The sequence below is a fragment of the Elgaria multicarinata genome, chromosome 11 (genome assembly GCF_023053635.1).
Source record: "Elgaria multicarinata webbii isolate HBS135686 ecotype San Diego chromosome 11, rElgMul1.1.pri, whole genome shotgun sequence".
In the NCBI taxonomy this organism is placed as follows: Eukaryota; Metazoa; Chordata; class Lepidosauria; order Squamata; family Anguidae; genus Elgaria; species Elgaria multicarinata.
Genome location: NC_086181.1, coordinates 46,208,878 through 46,223,035, shown reverse-complemented (window position 1 = coordinate 46,223,035; position 14,158 = coordinate 46,208,878). Strand labels below are relative to the sequence as shown.

Below are 14,158 nucleotides of genomic sequence, written 5' to 3'. Positions count from 1 at the left end.
TAGAATCATAGAATAGCAGAGTTGGAAGGGGCCTAAAGGCCATCAAGTCCAACCCCCTGCTCAATGCAGGAATCCACCCTAAAGCATCCCTGACAGATGGTTGTCCAGCTGCCTCTTGAAGGCCTCTAGTGTGGGAGAGCCCACCACCTCCCTAGGTCACTGATTCCATTGTCGTACTGCTCTAACAGTCAGGAAGTTTTTCCTGATGTCCAGCTGGAATCTGGCTTCCTTTAACTTGAGCCCGTTATTCCGTGTCCTGCACTCTGGGAGGATCGAGAAGAGATCCTGGCCCTCCTCTGTGTGGCAACCTTTCAAGTCCTTGAAGAGTGCTATCATATCTCCCCTCCATCTTCTCTTCTCCAGGCTAAACATGCCCAGTTCTTTCAGTCTCTCTTCATAGGGCTTTGTTTCCAGACCCCTGATCATCCTGGTTGCCCTCCTCTGAACACGCTCCAGCTTGTCTGCGTCCTTCTTGAATTGTGGAGCCCAGAACTGGACACTAGATGAGGCCTAACCAGGGCCAAATAGAGAGGAACCAGCACCTCACGTGATTTGGAAACTATACTTCTATTAATGCAGCCCAAAATAGCATTTGCTTTTCTTGCAGCCATATTCTGTTGGCTCATATTCAGCTTGTGATGTAAAAAGACAGAAGCATCAAGAAAAGCAGACCAGATATCCATATATTTACCCATTTGCGAGTGGTGCCTGTGTACCCCTGTTCAAATGTTGATAGCACTGTTAGGCCTTCAGTGCCTTGCATTATAGGAGGTGAAAGTTTGCCCTCCAGTGTTGTAATATCAGTCTTTTGGCAGTCAAAAGGGCTTGGAAAATCCATTTGCACTGACCATACGCTCACTTCCACGAAACCAGTAAATAATTGAGGAGGACACGTACGTCATTCAGTGTTAAAGAGCGGTCCAATATAAAGTTTATCTGTATATTATAACCTCCTCCCGAAAGGAGGTATACTGTTGGGTATTGCCAAAACATATTGATAAAAGAAGCATTGGGTGAAGTCCAACACTCCTGGAAGGCAAGAGGTTGGGGGAGGCTGGTGTACACCTCCGGAATAATGGTTGAGTTTTGTTTAACTATTTTCAATGTGTTGGGGCTGCAACGAAAAGTTGCAGTATAACCCCACCCCTGAACAGAAGTGCTCCTGCATCACCCAGGATGTGACAGGCAACCTGTTTCCCTCCGAATGATTTGGACTGCAATTCCCATCAGCCCCAGCCAGCATGGCCAGTGGTCAGGGATGAGTTGTCATCCAAAACATCTTCACTTCCACTTTCTGCCTCTCCCCCCCCGCCCCCGGTTTTTCTTTTCTAACTGATCTTCATTAGGGCTGTGCTCCGCTTCTCTTAGGATCAGAGAAGCAGAAGCAGATCGGGGTGCTTTGCCTCCCTTTAAGGCGGAGGCGAAGAGGATAGGGGGGGCAGTGGAGAGTCGCGGAGCGGATCGAGATGAAGGCGGATCCTTCGCCTCGATCCAGAGCTCCGCAAAAAAGGTAACGGGGTCTTACCTGGTGGCGCCGCCGCCCGTGCAGCGACAGCGGCAGAGCCAGGTAAGGGGGGAGGGGGATCTTACCTGGTCCGCCGGCTTCACTAGAGCCCACGGCTCAACCCGGAAGTGTAGGCCCCAGGGCCTACAGTTCCAGGTTAAGCCGTGGGCTCTAGTGAAGCTGGTGACAGCCCACGACGGCCCAGGTAAGTGGTGTGCGCGGGGGGAGGTTACCTGGCTCTGCCGCCACCACCCGTGTGGCGACATCGGCAGAGCCAGGTAAGGGGGCAAGGGGGAGGGGGTCTTACCTGCGTCCGTCTGTGGTCCGGCAGCAGCTTCATCTGAGCCTGAGGACTCAAACCGGAAGACCAGGTCCAAGACCAAGCAGCCTGGTCTTCCTGTTTGAGTCCTCAGGCTCAGTTGAAGCAGCCGCCGGACTGTGGACGGACGCAGGTAAGGGGGGAAGAAGGAAGGGGTTTACCTGGCCCTGCCGCTGCTGCCGCAGCGGAGCTCCAATTCGGATCCGGAGCTCTGCAGCGAAGTGAAGCGGACCACTGGCGGATCGGCGTGGAGCGGAGCGGACCCGATCGAAAGTTGCGGATCGGGATCCGAAGCAGATCGGGGGGTCCGTGCACAGCCCTAATCTTCGTTGTTCTCTGGGCTTTTCTGCATGGTGGGGGACAGGGCTTGACCCCTTTCCGGAGGTTTAAAACTTTCCGGAGGTTTAAAACAAAAGCGTGGGAGCTCCCCTGGGCTTCCTGATCCTTCCGTCTTGTTTTTCTCCGGGTCTCCCTTTCGATCGGCACGAGGGCACTGGTTTTGCAGTTAGAAGGAGCCGGGTTTCCTTTTGCAGAACAGATGGCCCTGTTAGTTTAGATCGTGGGAGGAGGCGTGGGGTCAGAGGTGTGCCTCTGCACGCTTTCAGGATCAACGTGGAAGTGAATTGGTTCGGCTATGTTTGTGCAGGATGGGGTGGAGGTACAGAAAGGAGGGGAAACTTTCCTTGCGTACAGTCAGGAGGGTTTGTACCGTAGGGGTCACTGCTTGTAACAGACGTTTGATGTGGGGTCTCGGGTGAATGTGGGTATATGGGGTTAGTTTTGAAGTTAGCCTATCCCAATCCTTCCCAACTTGGCGTTCTGCAGATGTGTTGGACTACAACTCCCAGCATCTGGCTGGGGGATGCTGGGAGTTGTAGTCCAACACACCTGGAGGGCTCCAGGTTGGGAAGGTTGTCCTTTTCCATGTCATGAGTGTAGCAGAAAACCTCTGTTGCCTGTCCTAGTTTTACCCTCAATCTGTTTTCAATGCTTTTGCTCAGACCGGGAGCCTGAGAAAGAAGGGTGTATCTGAGCATGTCCAGAGGTTTTTTCCCCTTTACCAACAGCCATTGCCCACAATCCAAGGCTTTAACTCAGGGCTGGGTAACTTGTGGCCCCCCAGATCTTTTGGCCTACAGCTCCCATCTGCCCTAGCCAGCAGACTCGATGGTGAAGGATAATGGGAGCTGTAGTCCAAAACAACTGGAGGGCCACATGTTATCCACCCCTGCTTTAGCTTCAGGCATCCCTGTTCCCAAAGTGCAGTTTCTAGACACCCTTAACTTACCCCCGCCCCATATATATATAAAAAAATTGTCAGCTGTTTTCTTGATGCAGCTGTTTCTGTCTTTCCAGATGTTGGCATTCATGGAGGCCCAGTCCTCCTTCCTTGAGCAGGGGTTCCAAGTGGCCAAACAGCTGGAGCAGTATCGCAAGGACCTGGCGGTTCAGGTAAGTTGGGAGAATTATTCTGAAATCGGGGGTCTGTCCCTGGAAGAATTGTGTGTGTGGGGGGGAGCGATTCCTGTTGTCTCTTGGGGCAGAGCCTGCATTTAGGGTTTGGACTGGATAATCTCAGGGGTCCCCTTTCAACTCTCTGATTCTCAACTCTCTGGTTCTTTGCGGGGAGCGAGAGTGGCTGAGGAGCCATGGCTACATTTCCCAGTTCTTGGATTTTTACCATAAATGAGAAGCACTCGAAGGAAGGCGAATGGATTGAATTAGAAAAAATAAAATAAAAAATTTGGCGCTGTGTAGAAGAGTTAACCGGAAGCAAAAAACCCCAGGCTGTGCTGCCCCTTTTGCCTCTTGCTCGGCTCGCCTTCACCTGTCAAGGGACTCCTTCACAGTGACAAGTTTCAAGTTTAACTGATCAGCCACTGAGATGAATGGACTTAATAGCTTGAATTGCAGATAAATGTTACCCAGTCTGGCAATTAAAGTGCCCTGTCACCCGTGTAGGCCCACATAAAGCACTCTGTGTTGACTTCCTCCTCTATAGCCCAGGACTGAGCACTGGGCTCAGTCCTGGGTCCAGGGCTCTTCAACATTTTTATGAATGATTTGGATCAAATTTGCAGATGACACAAAATTGGGTGGGATAGCGAATACCCTGGAAGACAGAAACAAACTTCAAAGTGATCTTAATAGGCTGGAGTGCTGGGCTGAAAACAACAGGATGAAATTTAATAGGGATGAATGCCAAGTTCTACATCTAGGAAATAGAAACCAAAGGCACAGTTACAAGATGGGGGATACTTGGCTCAGCAATACTACAAACGAGAAGGATCTGGGAATTGTTGTAGATCGCAAGCTGAATATGAGCCAACAGTGCGATATGGTTGCAAGAAAGGCAAATGCTATTTTGGGCTGCATTAATAGAAGTATCACTTCCAAATCGCTTGTGGTACTGGTTCCTCTCTATTCAGCCCTGGTTAGGCCTCATCTAGAGTATTGCGTCCAGTTCTGGCTCCACAATTCAAGAAGGACGCAGACAAGCTGGAGCGTGTTCAGAGGAGGGCAACCAGGATGATCAGGGGTCTGGAAACAAAGCCCTATGAAGAGAGACTGAAAGAACTGGGCATGTTTATCCTGGAGAAGAGAAGATGGAGGGGAGACATGAGAGCACTCTTCAAATACTTAAAAGGTTGTCACCCAGAGGAGGGCCAGGATCTCTTCTCGATCCTCCCAGAGTGCAGGACACGGAATAATGGGCTCAAGTTAAAGGAAGCCAGATTCCAGCTGGACATCAGGAAAAACTTCCTGACTGTTAGAGCAGTACGACAATGGAACCAGTGACCTAGGGAGGTTGTGGGCTCTCCCACACTAGAGGCCTTCAAGAGGCAGCTGGACAACCATCTGTCAGGGATGCTTTAGGGTGGATTCCTGCCTTGAGCAGGGGGTTGGACTCGATGGCCTTGTAGGCCCCTTCCAACTCTGCTATTCTGTGATTCTATGTGACGAAAGAGAAACTTTAATGTTTTTCCCCCTTCCACTTTGTATCAAAAATACAATTTTAATTTTTGTGAACCGCCCAGAGAGCTTCGGCTATTGGGCGGTATAAAAATGTAATAAATAAAATAAAATAAATAAAATAAAAAAATAGCCCACATTTCACATTCCAAGGTTAAATTAAATTTTATAGTTTTAATGCTTTACTTTCCCCCCAATGTTTTTAAAATCGTTTTTAAGGTTTTATTGTTTAAAACCATTGCACGGCTTTATGGCTTTTTAGGAAATAAGGTGATATATAAATGTTAAATTGCAATACTGAAATATCAAAATAAAAGTAAATAAATGAGTGACTTCCTTCCAGCAGCATGAACCATAGGCCAATAAAACGGACCGTGTTCAGATGAGATCAGTGCTGACAACGTCTTTTCAACCTGGGTCTGCAATAGTGCTGACAGGCCTTGAGTGCCTTTGCGTTTTGTGTTAAAAAAGATCCCTCTTTCCCAAAATTCTGGTTTCCTGAAACAGTTGCAACTGTGTCAATGCATTTAAACAGCTGGACAATTTTTAAACATTTTGCTTGGTTGTCCAATGGCCAGGGTGATGAGAATTGTAGTCCAACTGGCTCTGGAGGGAACCTTGCTGCCGATCCTTCTAAATTTTAGATCATCCAAATCTAAAATTTCATATGATGGACTAAGTCAGCTTTCGCAAACTGACACCCTCCAGATGTGCTGGACTGCAACTTCCATCTTTTCCAGCCAGTAGGGACAACAATGGGAATTGCGATCCAATACATCTGGGAGGGCGTCAGGTTGGGCCCGCCTGGGCTAAGGAAAAGCTGTCCCGAGTGGAAACCCCAGGGTGTCTGGGGATATGGGAGGGGTATATTTTTCTCGGCCATCTGTTAATCCTTGACGTAGTTTTGCCTTAGCGAGGGCAGAGGAATCACCTCCTCTTTCTCCAGCCCCGTTAACTCCACAAGCTTGCCATCTCTACCGGCACTTCCGAGTTCAAATCTCACTCAGCCGTTTCCTGTTTGAAGCGACACACTTCCCCGTAAAGTGACCCCGATTCGTGTTTTGGCTGGCGCTGGGCAGAAGCTGTGAAACAGCTTCCCTTCCCAATCTGGCTGTCGGCAGGGAAAACGTCAGGCAGATTTTTGAGGGGTGGGGTAGGGGAAAACAACTGGAGAGATGGGAGGCTTGCCCTTTTTTGTTCTGGGAGGAACCCAGGCGTCCGGCCTCATCCCTTCTTTCATTTCCAGCTCCATCAGTTGGTGCTGGAGTCGGCCCGAGAAAAACGGGAAATGGAACAGCGGCACACGGCGATCAAGCAGAAGGTGGGGCGTTCAAAGCGGGGACGGGGCAGAGTTGTGGATGATAGGCCTGGTGGATGCTTTATATGAGGGACCCAGGAAGGGGGCGAGGATTCTAGCTTGGAGGCGGATGGAGCATCTAAGAAGGGTGGTCTTGAGGAAGCTGGGAGCCTGGTGCTGTCTACAGGGTTGTTTTTTTCTGTCGCCCCCCAGACTGTGGAATGGCCGGCTGGAGGAGATTCGTCAACTTAACAGTCTTTTAGCATTTAAGAAAGCTATAAAGACTGATCTCTTCCGGCAGGCCTACTCAGTCAAATTTTAAAATGTCTGGCTATTATTTTAATAATGTATTAGTTTTATACGTTGTGAGTCAGTTTTATATATTTTATAGTATTTTTATATTTATATAAAATATACTATATATTTTATAGTATTTTTATATTCGATCCAGAGGAAGAGGCGGGTAATAAATAAATAAGTAAATATATTATTATTATTATTATTATTATTATTATTATTATTATTATTAGCAAGGGGTGAGGCTCGAGCAAAATTGAAAGTTTTGGGGGCTCCGTCGCCTTGTTCTCGTGGGACTTTTTGAGATTGTCCTAACAGGTCTGCCATCCATTCGCCCTTTCCTCAGGACCTGTCGCAAGAGGACGTGGTTCCCGAAATCCGGGCGGAGCCAGGCGGGGTGGTGATGGAAGGATACCTGTTCAAGCGTGCCAGCAACGCCTTCAAGACGTGGAGCAGGTGAGCTCCATGGCCTCCTGTTCCCCATTCCCTCCAGCTAGAACAGGGGTGGGCAATACACGGCCCGCTGGTGGCCCCTTCCAGCCTTCTGCTGGCCCCTGCCACGGCTCAAAATGCGGCAGCGAAAAAGGGCTGGTTTTTACAGAAGAATCGGCCCTGTTTTGCTGTCATGGTGCTGAATTTTGGCGGCACAGGTGCAGCGCCCGACGGGTGTGTGGGGAGGGGGAGAATTGGCCCCTGGACTCCCAGACGTTGTTCACACCTGAGCTTGAAGGACGGAGGGCGCGAGGATGAGCAGTTGTTGAGTGAGAAGTTGTGCAGTTGCTCAGTCTTGCGTACAAGAAGGCCGTCAGCAGGGATGGATTAAGATATGCTAGGCCCTAAGCCATGCCAACATTCAGAGGCCTCGTGCCATAAAAATAAAGGGGGGGGGAAGTGTATTACATTATAATAGGAAGGGTAATGAAGGGGTACCAGGGGTGCTTGTAGTTAAACAGTGTTCGATAGCATTTGAAGATGGCTATAAAAGCACTAATAAAGTTGATTTGAACTTCTTTTAAATTGGCCCTAGACTGTGCTTATCGCCTCCAATACTAAATGCTGTGTTGCCGCGCTTTCTCTGTATGATGCAACTCTGCTGTAAATCACACCAGATTATGCAATATATTTAAGCCAGAGCAATTTCAATTATAATACACTTTAGTTATCTCCAACATATTTAGAGGCCCCTCATAATATAAAGCCTTAAGCCATGGCTAACTTGGCTTGTTCCTAAATTCATCACCGGCTGTCAGATCCTTCTTGCATGCAAGTAGTTGCTTCACTGGATCGGACCATTTAAGTCCTGTTTCCTATTGCCCACAGTGGCTGCTCAGGGGCCTTTGGGGATGAAGGCGAAACCCTTATCCTTTTGCTTGTCTTCAGCATCTGGCATTGTAGAGGTAGACTGGTATCTTAGAGGGAGGCTCCACTTAACTTCTACGTGTTACAGCTGTTGCTCAACTTCTTTCCCATAAAAGAGTGACGACCACCTTCTCTGCCAAAGCTTCCTTTACCTGGAGGCGTACAGTTCCTGCTCCCCTTTGAATCTGATCCTCCCAACCCCACGTTTGGGAGTGGGTGGGTGTGAAAACTGTACCCCTAGCCTCCTGCCCCCCAGCACTGTCTCCCCATTCTCCCCCCTCCCTCCTTCAAATTTTCTGTGTATTTCCCCCTAAATCGCAGACGCTGGTTTTCTATCCAGAGCAACCAACTGGTGTACCAGAAAAAGGCTAAGGTGAGCGGTTCAATTCCCCCCTCCTGTTTTTGTGCCTGTGGGAGGGGGGCATGGCTTTTTGTGGTGTGTGTGTGTGTATGTGTGTGTGTGCGCTAGCAGGCCAGGCGCAGCTGGGGGGAATATTCGTTCCGATTCATTTTAACCACCAGTCCTGTGGGTGTCCGTATTTTAGTAGGCTGAAGCCGTTTCATGCCTCTCAAAGCTGCTGCTTTTTTTACGTTTAGTTTTGACATTATAGGTTTGTTTGTTTTTATTGTACTTTTTACTGCATTCTTTCTAGGTCACTTTATAGACCTAAAACCAATGCAATAAAGTACAATGAGGAAAAAGAAAAATCCTTTTTGGAATGAAGGCGAAGGCTTATCATTTTGCGAAAAATAAATAAATCAGGTTGGAATCTCTGGCATGTTTGGACAGAAAATTGTCCTACACCTCTTGGTGTGTGTAGGGTTGTGCCCTAAATCTCGTTTCCACAGGTGAAACACAGACCCCCAACATACCCTCCAGATGTGTTGGTTAACTCCCATCCTGTGTGTGCTGCCTGGGAGTGATGGGACTTGCAGCCCAAGACATCAGGAGGATATCCCACACTAGAGGCCTTCAAGAGGCAGCTGGACAACCACCTGTCAGGGATGCTTTAGGGCGGATATTTCTGCATTGAGCAGGGGGTTGGACTCAATGGCCTTGTAGGCCCCTTCCAACTCTGCGATTCTATGATTCTATCCTATCTAGCTGACCTGCCTTCTTTGTCTGCCATTTCACCTTCTCTGCCCCCACGGCATGACTTCATCAGCCTCGAAGGCTTACTCACGACCTTCTGCCCCGCTCCACACACGCGCACACGTGCAAGGTACCCAGGAAAGCAGCCAATAGACAAGCTAATTAAACAGAAATACAGACATGGGCAGCGTGCCCAGTCAAGTCCGTGAATTCGGCCACAAACCCAGCAAACAAACAGTGGAGTTCGTCTTCAGCTGTGCTATGAAGCAACACAGTTAACTCTTTAATATCAGAGTACAAGACTGTTAAACATGAGGCAGAGTCCAGTTCCGTTCCGAGAGTCAAAGGCTTACGAGAGGCAGAGAGAGTCCAAGAAAACAGTCCAGACGTCCAGGGGTACGAGCAGGTCACAAATTCCAAGCCAGTCCGAAGTTCAGCCAGGATACAGGGCCACCAAGATCCAAAACAGGAACCAAGAGCTTTCGCCAGGATGCTCAGTTCATCTCTGGCAAAGTTCTGTTGCTTCCCTACTTTCTAAATACCCCTCCCTGGCAGCTACAGGTGTTCCCTATTGACCTGGCGTTTAGCATAAATACGCAAAGACCTGTGCCAGGGCCTTTTCTGCCCTATGCTGCCGAGAAGTTAAGTTTGTTGCTTCTCCCTCTGTGTCTTCTGAATTGGCCAAACTCCTTGCTGGTTTAATTACCGGCACACTGGTACTCGACTCTGCTTCCACTTCATTCTCTGAGTTGGCCCCACTCCCAGCTGGCCCCAGTTCCGCAGCCGTGACACTAGCCTCTGTCTGCACCGGTTCTGCTTCCTCCTCCTCTGAGTCCATCCCCACAAACTCTTCAGAGGGCCTAACACAATATTTATTTATTTATTACATTTTTATACCGCCCAATAGCCGAAGCTCTCTGGGCGGTTCACAAAAATTAAAACCATAATAAAACAACCAACAGGTTAAAAGCACAAATACAAAATACAGTATAAAAAGCACAACCAGGATAAAAACCACGCAGCAAAATTGATATAAGATTAAAATACAGAGTTAAAACAGTAAAATTTAAATTTAAGTTAAAATTAAGTGTTAAAATACTGAGAGAATAAAAAGGTCTTCAGCTGGTGACGAAAGGAGTACAGTGTAGGCGCCAGGCAGACCTCTATGGGGAGCTCATTCCACAACCGGGGTGCCACAGCGGAGAAGGCCCTCCTCCTAGTAGCCACCTGCCTCACTTCCTTTGGCAGGGGATCACGGAGAAGGGCCCCTGTAGATGATCTTAAGGTCCGGGCAGGTACCCAAACCATTTAGGGCTTTAAATGTCAATACCAGCACCTGGTTCATCCTGGGTCCTTTACAGAGGGCCAGGTGCCTTCCCTACGTCATCAGGTAGTTCCCAACCCCCACCTCACCATGCTTTGGTTTTCTAGATTTCGCCAAATTCCCCTCTTCTGATAGCTTAAAATGCTCCCCTAAGGCTGAGTTACCGGCATTAAGAGTTTTAAGCGAAAAGCATGCTGATATTTTTGGCCCCGCCCCCTCGGCCCACCTCCTTTTGCTTTGGCTCCACCCCCTTGCCTTCAGCCCCGCCCACCACTGGGCCATGGTCCCCGAGAGCGTCTCTGACACGAAATTCGGACCGTGGACTGAAAATGTTTCCGTATCTCTAGCTTAGCTCTTCTTTTCCTTTTCCCTGGACTTGCGGCGTGGAATGAGGAATGGATCGCCGTGAACATGTACTACACTGAGGCCAGTTCTGGTCACCACACCTAAAAAAAGAAAAGAAGATACTGTAGAGCTGGAAGAAATGCAGAAAAGGGCAACTCAAATGATCCAGGGAGCATCTCCCCTATGAGGGAAGGTTACAACCGCTGGGATGGTTTTGTACGAAAATGGCGGGAGATTCAGGACAGATCAAAAGAAGGACTTCCTCACAAAGCGCAGAGTTAAACTCTGGAACTCACTACCACAAGATGTGGTGATGGCCACCCATTTGGATGGCTTTAAAAGGGGGGTGGATAAATTCCTGGAGAAGAAGGCTATTCATGGCTACTAGCCCTGATGGCTGTGTGCTATCTCCAGCATCAGAGGAAGTAATATGTACTCCAGTTGCTGGGGAACATGGGCAGGAGGGTGCTGTTGCACCATGTCCAGCTTGTGGGTCCCTGGTCAGCGGGTGGTCAGCCACTGTGTGAACATAGTGCTGGACTAGATGGACCCTTGGTCTGATCCAGCAGGGCTCTTCTGATGTTCTTATTTTATTTTATTTTATTTTATTTTATTTATTTATTGTTGCATTCATATCCTGCCTTTTTCCTTGCAAGGAACCCAAGGTGGCGTACATAATCCTACTCCTCCTCTCCACTTTATCCTCACAACCACAACCCTGTGAGGTGGGTTGGGCTGAGAGCCGGTGACTGGCCCAAAGTCACCCAGTGGGTTTCCACGGCCGAGTGGGGACTAGAAGCCGGATCTCCCGACTCCCAGTCTGACACTCTAGCCACTACACCACACTGGCTCTTATGAAACAGGGCCAGCTCTAGAACTTCTGCTAATCCACAGGAATGTGTGTGGACAATACGTCTCTTATTGGTGGTGGTGGTGGGATTAGGCTGGGTTAAGATTTGCACTGGGGCTGGCTTTGCGGATGATGTGGGCATGGGAGGGGCTGGACCATGGGTGCCCTAACTTGGCTTCTCCTCTCTCCACGCCTTGCCCTCCCTTCCCCACCCCGTACTCCCATGTCCAGGATGCCGTAACGGTGGTAGTAGAAGACCTCAGGCTCTGCACGGTGAAGCCCTGCCCCGATCACGAACGCCGCTTCTGCTTTGAGGTGGTGTCACCCTCCAAGTGAGTGCTTTGCCTCCCTGGGAGGCCCTCAAAAATCATCCATGCCTAGGGAGGTGGTGGGCTCTCCCACACTCGAGGCCTTCAAGACGCAGCTGCACAACCCTCTGTCAGGGATGCTTTAGGGTGGATTCCTGCCTTGAGCAGGGGGTTGGACTTGATGGCCTTATAGGCCCCTTCCAACTCTACGATTCTAGGATTCTATGGAACATTAAAAATAAATATACAAAATTTAAAACCATAGAAAGCATAAAAACTAACTACATAGAACAACATCCATCTATTCTCGGTCAGTTAAAAAACACACCCACAATATACGCTGTTAAATGCCTGAGAGAATTTTATTTATTTATTTATTACATTTTTATACCGCCCAATAGCCGAAGCTCTCTGGGCGGTTCACAAAAGTTAAAACCATAATAAAACAACCAAAAGAGAAGAGCTGCATTTGAGCCGCAAAAGGGCCACAGGGATGATAACGTAGGAATGGACTTGTGCATGTGAAAAGTGCCTTTCTTCCCAGGGATGACAGGATTCCAGCAATTTGGCAAGAGGAGGGGAAATGGGGTGGCAAGTTCCTTGTTTGGGGAGGCGCTTGCCTCCTGTTCCCCTCTGGTGCCGCTCCTGCTTTTGGAAGATTCTTGAGCTCTGCCTTTGGCGAGCCTCCACAGTGTGCGTTGGAACGCTGCGTTCTGGGGATAAGGAGGACCTCCCTCCCTCCCTCCTCTTCAGTGTCTTTCCCCCATCCCCTCTGACAGGAGCTGCTTCCTCCAAGCGGATTCAGAGCGGCACCAACAAGCCTGGGTCTGCGCAGTTCAAAACAGCATTGCCTCAGCTTACAACGAGGAACACCCGGCGTTCCTGGGGCAGGTAAGGGATTCTCTGACGCTGGAAAGTGCCATAAGACGGCAGAGCCCAGCCTCTGCCTAGGCAGACCACCGTCCATCCGTCTGTCCTTTTTGCATTCTCCTCTTTTCCCTATAATCAGCCCACTAAGCTTCACTGTCTGTTGTTGATCTGCTTCGACTCACCTGTGCTGTGTGAGATGTTTGTATGAAGGTGTTGCCTGTTTGCAGGCAGCTTGATCCCCTGCTTTTTATCAAGGACATTTAGGGTCTGTTGGCAGGGCCTTTGTTCGGTGGTGACGTGAGAAGGCAGTGCATAATTTATATATTTTTTTGCGTTTTTATTTTAGTTCTGCAATTATCCTTCGTTGACACGAAAAACACCAGATATCATGATGTTGATCAGCCTTCCTCAACCTGGGACGCTCCAGATGTGTTGGACTGCATCTCCCAGAATGCCCCAGCCAGCGGCTGGGGCATTCTGGGAGATGCAGTCCAACACATCTGGAGCGTCCCAGGTTGAGGAAGGCTGATGTTGATGATCATATGAATAATAATAATTGTGTAGATCAGCTTTCTCCAACCTAGTGCCCTCCAGATATGTTGGACTGCAACTCCCATCATTCCCAGCCTGCATGTACACCAGCCACTGGGGAACATGGGTGGGATGGTGCTGTTGAACCGTGTCCTGCTTGTGGGTCCCTGGTCAACAGCTGGTCAGCCACGGTGTGAACAGAACACTGGACTAGATGGACCCTTGGTCTGATCCAGCATCAGGACTCTTCTGATGTTCTTATGATGGGAGTTGCAGTCCAACACGTCTGGAGAACACCAGGTTGGAGAAAGTTAGTGTACATTAAAGATTTCAACTCCCAGCTAGGGATCTCCAGATTTTGTGAAATCTGCCCCATGTGTGTTTCATGAATTGTGCAGCGTCGTTCATTCCAGCATCCATTCACAGATGGATTCGATTTCTGCCCCCATAATGCTGAAAAATCCGTAACTAATTTGGTAAGAAAGTGAGCAACAATTTATATAATTAACATTTAGCATTTTGTCCCCCCATTCCATTCAATTTTCCCCCGTCTATGGTTTTTTTTTAAAAAATAATACTTTTATTTATTTTCCACAAAGACAAGACACATAAGGAAAGGTAAAAAAACCAATATAAACTAAATCACAACGCAAACATCTACTAAAATAAACGCAAATACATAAGGCTATATTCCATTTAAAGCGATCTCCATGTCAGACGGCAAACATCAATTATTTCTAGTTAACCAGGTCCGGATTACATAAAAGCAAGCAAATGTATATAGCAAAGGCAAAGATACAAGTGATATATAAAATCCGCATACAAATATATGCCTGGTGAGGTTGTGGGCTCTCCCACACTAGAGGCCTTCAAGAGGCAGCTGGACAACCACCTGTCAGGGATGCTTTAGGGTGGATTGCTGCATTGAGCAGGGGGTTGGACTCGATGGCCTTGTAGGCCCCTTCCGACTCTGCTATTCTATGATTTATGATCATCTTTTTGCAGTTCTTGTATATACTCAATAAAAGGTTTCCAGTCCGTTACATATGAAGCTATCGTTCCTTCTTTTACTGACGCCGTTAATTTCG

The 14,158-nt window shown here is 48.5% G+C and overlaps 1 protein-coding gene across 1 annotated transcript in view; it reads left to right on the top strand.

Annotated features, from left to right (window-relative positions):
* ACAP1 (ArfGAP with coiled-coil, ankyrin repeat and PH domains 1) overlaps positions 1 to 14,158 on the top strand; it is a 38,820-nt gene that overhangs the window by 12,903 nt on the left and 11,759 nt on the right. The window contains exons 8-13 of the mRNA XM_063138644.1: positions 3,180 to 3,275; positions 6,043 to 6,117; positions 6,737 to 6,846; positions 8,071 to 8,122; positions 11,593 to 11,693; positions 12,449 to 12,560. Of these exons, the coding sequence (XP_062994714.1) occupies positions 3,180 to 3,275; positions 6,043 to 6,117; positions 6,737 to 6,846; positions 8,071 to 8,122; positions 11,593 to 11,693; positions 12,449 to 12,560 (546 nt within the window). The remainder of the gene's footprint in view (positions 1 to 3,179; positions 3,276 to 6,042; positions 6,118 to 6,736; positions 6,847 to 8,070; positions 8,123 to 11,592; positions 11,694 to 12,448; positions 12,561 to 14,158) is intronic.